Source organism: Poromitra crassiceps (genome assembly GCF_964638095.1).
Source record: "Poromitra crassiceps genome assembly, chromosome: 12".
NCBI classification, from domain to species: domain Eukaryota; kingdom Metazoa; phylum Chordata; class Actinopteri; order Beryciformes; family Melamphaidae; genus Poromitra; species Poromitra crassiceps.
Window position 1 is genome coordinate 40274217 of NC_139632.1, and position 8916 is coordinate 40283132.

The 8916-nt window shown below is 44.4% G+C and overlaps 1 protein-coding gene across 1 annotated transcript in view; it reads right to left on the reverse strand.

Annotated features, from left to right (window-relative positions):
* eps15l1a (epidermal growth factor receptor pathway substrate 15-like 1a) overlaps positions 1 to 8916 on the reverse strand; it is a gene marked incomplete at both ends in the record, with an annotated part of 60058 nt that overhangs the window by 15626 nt on the left and 35516 nt on the right. The window contains 4 exons of the mRNA XM_083647392.1: positions 2702 to 2795; positions 3671 to 3837; positions 6209 to 6269; positions 6370 to 6506. Of these exons, the coding sequence (XP_083503518.1) occupies positions 2702 to 2795; positions 3671 to 3837; positions 6209 to 6269; positions 6370 to 6506 (459 nt within the window). The remainder of the gene's footprint in view (positions 1 to 2701; positions 2796 to 3670; positions 3838 to 6208; positions 6270 to 6369; positions 6507 to 8916) is intronic.

The window sequence follows — 8916 nt, forward strand, 5'->3', positions numbered from 1 at the left end:
GACCAAAGACATTGCCACGTTTCTTCCACGTCGATCATCATTATTCTGTGGAGGGGGGGGGGACCGGGGGGGATAGTGAAAGCTGTAACAGCCTTTTCACCAGTTCCCTTCTAGACTAGCTGAGTAAGCAAGCTTGTGTGGAGTGGTGTAAAACCAGAGTGTGTGGTCACAGTTGAGCAGAGCAACACATATTGTCATTTGAATATTTAACACAAACCAAGAAACCACACAGATGAACCCGAGATAGCTTTGAAACTGTACGTTAGAAAGTGCCATTTGTTTGCGAATGCAAATTTGTTTTTTGACTATTTTTTATCACGAGTTTTGACGTTTGAATTGATGTTTGTCAATCTTATCCAATCAAAGACAAGGCTGCACCGGCTTCCACTCGGTGCCCCCACTCTTTCCTGTTTACACATCAAGAGTTTAAAACAGTCACACAAACGATCAGTAGAGAGGAGGTCACAGGGAAGGCTGCAAATACATTCCAGCACCACACAGCGACACACACACCACTGCAACTACAGCTTCTTCTCTCTACTCGAACATCTACCATTGGGACTAGGGGTGTCACGATACACTAATTTCACGATACGATATGATACACGATATTGGGTTCACGATAACGATACGATATTTTAACAATATTCTTTTTAACAAAAGTAAATCATTTTTATGTATTTATTTATCATTTATTTAACCACGTGAGTCCCGTTGAAATCGAAACCTCTTTTCAAGGGAGCCCTGGGAAAATACTGGAAAAATAGTCTTTCATTTGAAATACACAAAATACAAAACAAATGCTGTTTTTGGAAATTGTTATTATAATAACTATAAAACAACATGGAAGAGAATGCTTCTCTTGCAATGGAATGTCACTGTCACAAACTAAATGTTTGTTGCATGGTGAAAGAAAAATAAAGTATACAATCTATTTCTTAAATAACTCATGCTCAATGGTCCCTAAACTTATGTAATCTTATGTACCCCTTGAGCTGTTTTGCCATGCCAGTAGTAGTCTACCCCCTCACTCATGCGTGTTGATTCTGCTAAATTTGTTCTATTATTATTCAGGAGCAATTTTTTTTTTTTTTTTTTACGATATCATTTTTTTCTGACGATACGCATATCGTGACATTTCGATATCGCGATATATCGTGCGACGAAATATCGTGACACCCCTAATTGGGACATTGATGATCTCACAGCACAGATACTGCTTGCACATTTGACTGTCCTACAAAGATAGTATGCTGACGAGATGGCAAAGTGAACACAATGAAAGGAGAGAGATGCAAAGGTAACGTATGTTCAAAGCTCCACGATGGAATCACTGCAAAACTGTTTTAGGATATCCTGATGCAAAGTCTGGGTTTATTCTATCTCGTGGCGCAACAAAATGTGCAGATGGTATATTTGGCATATTTGTGTAACATTACATAATCCATAACTAAAGGAAAACAACCACATCTAGAGGGAACTTCACTGTTGTACAGGGACAGTAACAAATCACCCAAAACACACATACACACACACACACACACACACACACACACACACACACACACACACACACACACACAAACATTTGTTTGGGCTACCAGGAAACACTGGGCACTATGGCTAGGCAGTTGTATGGTATGCTAGGTATGCTGGTATAGCACTGGATGGTGGGTAGTGGGTACCATACTTACTCAGGCCTGCTCTGCTTCTGCTTACAGCAGACACTGCATGTTGGGAAAACAACATTACGACACCCAAACCAAACTGTTAAACTGTCTTGTGGCGATTCATTCCTTTCTTTTCTTTTCTAATAAATTCCTTTTCAAACTTGTGGATTCAGTTTAAATTCTCAGCTACATAAGGACTTTTTCAAACAGCTGACAAAGTGACAAGTTACTTATCAGCCACAGCAACAACAAAAAAAACACCAGCAGCTTTTTGGCCACTGGCTGTCAGTGGCCGACCCAAACAAACTTCAACCCTGAAACTAGGAAAAAGTGAAATGAGAAGGGAATAGTGAACAATCAGCAAGCTATAAAAGCAGAACTGAGAGCAAATTGACCCATATTGTTGGCAAAGAATTTCAAAACGTAACTTGGCACAAAAGAGCAGGAAGCAAGAGTCAAGTAAAAGCTCGAACTAACAGGACTGCTTGGAGCCCATGGGAACGGCCAGGTTGCCTTTTACACACCCTGAAAGTTTCAGCCCGATCGCACGTAAAACGGCATAGCTGTGGCCCAACACAGAACTTGAAACAGAGCCCACATACTCAATTTTATATATATATAGAAGATAGGATTTCTTATCCGCCATTTTTGATTTTTCCTCTTTCTTTCCCCCATCATTCTCTCCACCTACTTCTCAATCTGCACCCCACGTTTCAAACGGCATTCCTTCTTTCAATTATTTGAGTGACCCACAAGGCATTTTTGCGGTGATTATGGGTATGATAATGATGTGGTAATGACGGTAAAGAATCCCCTCTCAGGTATCATGGCTTTTATAAATGGCTACCAACATATGTGTGCTGTCTGAAAAGCTTTAGGTTTAAAGAATTAAACGGGAGAAATGATGGTGATGAATTGGCAGAATTTTGTCACAAGGCACAACTAAGCGTGTTTTTAACCCAGGTTTTTAACCCTTTTTGACCAGTCAGAGCCCGCGTTCTTTCACCTCTAAAGTATCTCTCTCGACTCACCGCTGGGAGGTTTGGGTCTTGGAGGAACACTCTTCTTCGGTGGTAGAGCTGGTGTGTCGCCCTTCCTGCTAAAAGGGTCATCCACAAAACCTGACTAGAGAGAGAGAAATCAACACTGCTGATGTGAACATTGAACAGGACTGAAAAACTTAACAAAGGTAATACTCTAAAAGTCAAACTGTCATTTCTCAAGAGCCTATTGATAACTTTAGTTCATTTTTTAATGTTTTAAACTCAAATTCTGGTGAAATCTTAAGCCTTTGGCATAGTCTTCGCGCCCAGCCAAGCGCATAGGGCTTTTGACGTCATCGCACGGGGCGTGTCGGGGGGCGAGGCCTGAGCGCGGCGCGTCCATGGAGATTTTTCTATCAGCGCGTCGGGTTTTGGCACATTGTCAACATGGACGCTTTTGAGGGAAGACTCCAGGGGAAAATGTCGGCGATTGAGTGCCAGACAGTCTGAATGAAATTGAATGTAACGTTCCCAATTCTATGTGTTAAATTCTAAAAAACGACCCTCAACATTTGGGAAGGCTAAGCCACACAACTAGTTCGTTATAATCGAACGTCATGCTTCAAAGGCGACTTTACGACGATGAGGACGGTGAGGACTCAATCACAGCAGATCTCCGCAGATAGACTACCACAGGCACAGGCACCTTGCTTCCTCCTTCAATGCTTCTCCGCGAGATTTTGTCCGTACCGCCCCCTGGCGTTTCGCAGCGAGCTGTGCACTGACTATGTTCTGTTTTGGCCCGCGCAGAGTGCGCGAGCCCTCCGCGGAGCCTCGCCTCCAGCGCGTGCGCGAAGAGTATGCCAGACGCTTTACAAATTCTACATACAGTATTTAATCTTATCAATTCATTTGTGTCCATTTGGGATCAATGACATGAAAAGGAGAACCCTCTGTCTATTTCAGGAAAGAGCAGTCAGTACTACTGTTTTCAGGTTGGCTTTTGGGTCCCGGTACCTTCTGGTAATCTGGCAGCCAGCTGGCCCGACCTTCGAAGGAGTCTCTGGGCTTGGTGGACATGTGGCTGAAATCTGCGAATCCCCCGGTGCTGTTACTGCCCCCGGTGCTGTTACTGCCGCTGCTGAACGAGCCGCTGCCAAACGGGTCCAACGTACCAAACAGGTCTGAAAAAAGCACAATCACAAGGAAACTTGTCAACTTTTCCCCGCCGATATTTCTTGACAATATGACCAAAGCAATTGATTGTCAAGTGTTCGATCATAACAATTAAGGGTTATTCACTTTTTTATTTTTTCACAATTTCAGTACCCCGAATAATCCATTTCACAATTATCTCAATTTAAGATCCCCTATAGAGGTTCCAAGATTATATGGCATTCACTCCCTCCCCTCCTTGTTGAACTTTCTCCTCAGTCATTTAAAAAAATCTATAAAAAAAATATTTTGCTATATAAATAGCCCAACAATAATTTGACCTTTGCTTTTCTGTGTTCTCCTTTTGTTTAGTTATACAGTATTGTGTAGCATTTTTTTTGATGACACTTTACTTTTTTTGTTTGTTTTTAATCTCTGTATCACGATGTCCATGGTCGTGTGTGTGTATTTCCTTGTAGGATGCATTTATCTGCATGTCTTAGGGTGTGTGTGGTTTTGGGGGGAGGGAGGGTGTGTGTGTGTGGGGCGGGGGGGGAGACGGGTGAGTGAGCGTGTGTGTGTGTGTGTGTTCTTGAATTATGTATTTTTCTACATGCCTCTAAATACTTTATGGCTATTTTAGGGTATCCCTCGTGTCAAGCCACTTGAGGGCTTTTTGGAATCCCCTTGCATGTTTTCTTTGATCTAAATTGTATTTCATGGACATGGTGCTTTTAAATATGGGTTAAATAAAAAATACTCAATACTCACATCGCACATTGTAGATTGAGAAAGACCGATTAAATCTATGTAGTCTAGAGGGAACACACCCAATGACAACGTGCATAATAGGCAATGTCAAGATATGGAGAGGACAGCAGGAGAAAATAATGCAGACACAGAGTTCAATACGAGCCACAGGAGACGCAGAAAAATGCACCAAAAAATTGCATTCAAATGCATAGCCAGGGTGACTTTGGCCTGGCTTTAGCCAAAGTCAAAGTATTTGATCAATACACGTATGAGGAATATGAGCTTAGTTAGTCGAGAACACGTTGGCATGGAGCTAGCCTGAGGCCGTGACACCTCTCCTACGCAGCCATGGGTTTAATAGGCAAACAACATGCTCACCCGAGCCTGTGGAAACAGTGGTCCCAGTGTGGCCACGGGCTCGGGTTCCTACAATCACTGTGGCGCTGCAGCTGAGCGAGAGCACGTGTGTGTTTGTGTGGACTAGATTCATATCCTGGAGAAAATGAAAGAGCTTTTCTTGCGCTAGAGTGGTGGAGAACAAACAGCTGATTGAGAGGGAGTGGATTCTGTAAGCGGTTGAATGACAGCAGACGTGTTTGCAGTGTTCATTCAGAAGTGGCACGATGATGGCGCAGTTGTACCGCTGTCGCCTTACATTAAGAAGGTCCTGGGTTCGATTCCCGCCTGGGACATGGTGGCGCAGAACGCGTGTCCATGTCTTCGGTGTCTGGTGGTGCCCCGCTGGGGCTATCTCGTCAAAAGGGCCTTTCTGTGTGGCGTTCGCATGTGTTTTGTGTGCGTCTGTGTGACGGGTTTGTCCGAGGTTCGGCACCGATCAGAGAAAAGTTGTCATTTTCTGGGAAACAGAAGGTCGGTCGCGATGCCAATAAAGGACTATACTGTATGTATTTTTTCACCCCGAATCCAACGCCACCATGTGTGAGTCTCTACGAGTTATGGTTGCGGAAATGCATGACTACAGGAGAGAGATAAGAGGACAGCGGGGGGGTTGGGGGTTTCAAGTCACTGACCAAACACTCTATTTCAGTGATTGCTGTCAGAATATAGAGCCATTTCACACTTATTTTAACACAAAAACATTGCTGAATGTAAAGATGGGTCAACATTCAGTAACAAAAGTACTATGACGTTGGTGCAACTTAACTTGAGTAGAAAGAAACTGGTGTAAATATCTACTTGCTACAGTAAAAGGTGGCTAAATTAGAAGGCATTTTCTTCATTAAAGTCGGATGTTTTTCATGAAGACAGATTAGTCTTCACTGCTGACACTGCTGCACCACTATTGGCCAATTTATGACTTGCCAGTTTTTTTATGCAATGCTTATAGAGAGCCTACAACAGTCCTTGCTTCCTGGCATAGTAGAGCAGATAATGCAAACTGTGACCTGGTCTGTGTGACCCTAAGAGCAACACCAAAGATGCTAAAAAAAACAGCTTAAAGAGGAAAGAGAAACGTTTTTCACAGGCACTTTTTCCACCCCATGACACCTCGCACAAACTATACCAGCTTCAAACCACAGACAACACACAGCTCTGTCTCATTCCTTAGAATTATGACCTAATGTTCTGCACATACACTAGAGATGTATGTGTGTGTGTGTGGGGGGGGGGGGGGGCTTATCATACCTGATCCTTTGGGTTTGGGGCTGGTTGATATGAATGGGTCATTGCTTGTAAAGTGACTGGTTTGCTGAGGGAATAAAGAACACACAGAGGTTTGTCATATATCCTGAAAAAAGAAAAAAGTGTGCAGTCTTGCGGACAAACTCATTTCAAACATCAAGCACCTTGGAGGGCAGCGTGGCGCTTTTACTGAAGGGGTCTGCTGTGGAGAAGGGATCCGTCTTCGGGGTCTTCTTGAAAAAGTCCTCGGACGAGGCCTTGAATGGATCCGCCTCCTTGAACGGATCTCCTCCAAACGGATCTGAGGGCAGAGAGAGAGAGGCAGGGATGTTAACTGCAGCTGAGATATTATTATTATTACTCCTAAAATCAGGAGATGTGCTGAGACCATTAAACTTTCTTTCTTTTCATTAAAGCCTTTCTCAGACTTGTCAGGCTCATTTTCTTTGATGCCAGACGGACCACTCGTGGATTTGCGATGACAGGCTGACCGGGTTCTCGACTGCAAGCTTTGAGTAACGGTGCTCTTGAGAATACAGCATCGCGCAATTTTGACAACCTCTTCAAATCCATTTTGTGCAAAAAGCATCACAATTGTTGCAACATGTGAAGCACAATTAAAACTGAGGGTAAATTTATAGCCACATCTTCTGGAAGTTCTCAGCCGACTCTCCGTTACGAGGGAACTCGTGTTAAGGGTCTGGCTCAGGGAGTCAGTTAGCGCTGCTGTTGGCAGGTTGTTTCTGACCTATTTAGTCGTTTCCCAGCGTAAACGGTATTTATCAAGAACCAATAACAGCCCCGAGTGGTTCGGCGGCTTATCCTCTGGGTGAAAAACCTCTCTGTATATGTAGTCTGACCCTTACAACCTTCTGCGTCCTACGTTATGCAGGAGTAACGAGAAACAGTGAGGCTTACTTGGCCCGCCGTCTCAGTCATAACATGAGGCATCTAGTCAATATTGTTCTATGAAATCGAGTGGATAATTACGCTGAGAGGGGGTCATGAACCCGGGACTTGGTGAGAGCCGCCACAGTACAAATATCAGTCGACGGGTTTCTCCTTAACACCACCGACGTCGGACACCACTGGGGTCTGGCCGTGAGTCAGAGATTTCGCTGGATGAAATATTTACAGTCACGATGGATATTTGCTTTGGGCCAAACCTGGAAAGCCAGATGGGTGACGAGTGTGGGGTTTGCAAATTAGGGACGACTCGAAAAAGGCAACCGAGGAAGGGAACGCTTCAGATGTGAGCATAATGAAACAAGGCTGATCTGAAGCGAACCGTGCCGCTAAACAAACATAATGCGCCGTGTTACACCCAATGCACACCAGATGCGTTGTGGATCCGGTAAAACTGCCCGATCAGGCTCTCGCCCATGTTAATAGATGGGCAATACGTGCGGTATGGAAATATTCCGCACCTGTTTCTATTTTTTGTCGGATCCCGCGTGTGTCTGACAGATTACATGAGTGTGGGTACCGCATCTGTTGGGAGCTGGTGGACATTAGCACCTTAGGGTTTTTTGCACCGGGGAGTAGTGGAAACAAGGCTGAGAAAGTCACCGTCACCCCGGGAGTTTATCTGTGTGTGAGAGCTGTTGAGGTTTCCATCCGTGCTGCTGCTGCTGCATGCGAACAGACTGATTTCCATGACAGATCTCCATCTCGTCGCAGCACTGCGAGCAGGGTGGGAATTACACGGAGGCCATCAGACCATGGCCTGTGTTGCCCCTCGATAGAGACACTGCGGAGCGCGTCATCATTCAGAAACCACGCCCAAAACGGAGGAAAACAGAAACCCCCCCCTCCAATCCTGGCGTTCTCCTATGTCGCGTGCATGGTTGCGTGTTGCACCAAAAGATCGTATATACGGAAGATGAACACTCCAACTTACTTCCTTGACAGCTAGATCCACATTTTTCTTCTTGCCAATTCTCAATGGCTTCCTTGTTTTGCTCAGAAGTACAAAAAAACTTGAACTTATTATACTTTTTACATTTGTTGTGTGCGCAGCCCACCACACAACAGCTTTTAGCTATGTTTAATTCAAGGAAAATGACGCTGGTCTATGGGGGAGTGAACGGAGCGATTTCCCCCGTGATGGGCGTGACCTATTTCATGCAGTGTCTCTATCTGGCCGTGATGCCCTGAGATCCCTAAGGCCACCTTGGCAGTGCCCTGCTACCAGCCTGCTACTGTCAGTTGCTTTGAAAGCATCCGTGGTCTCAGTTTAATGTAGCTGCTCTATGCAAAGGATGTGTCATTGGCTTATTTTAACACACATTTCAGAAAAATCACTCTTCACGATCTCAATAGAGCAATGGTCTTTGTGCCCTGCCATGTGGCCTTGTGCCCTAAAAAAATGTGTGATGTCCCCTAACATGACGAAATTCCAATGAGCAATGAAGTGAAACTCCTCAATATCACTGAAGAGGGAAGTGTGAGGGAAGCCAGTTACACACACTACTACTACTACTGCTGCTGCTGCACATCTGCAGGAACGTCAACAAAACACAATGCTAACCACTAGAGATGAAACGGTATGAAGATTTTGTATCAGGATTATAGTGATCAAAATGATCACGGTTCTCAGTATTATCGCGGTACTAATACAAGTACTGATACACTCACTGAAATCATTTCACCCAGACTGAATGCCTGCGTCTGGGAGAAGGTTTGCTAACTTTGGTTGACGATAGACAGTA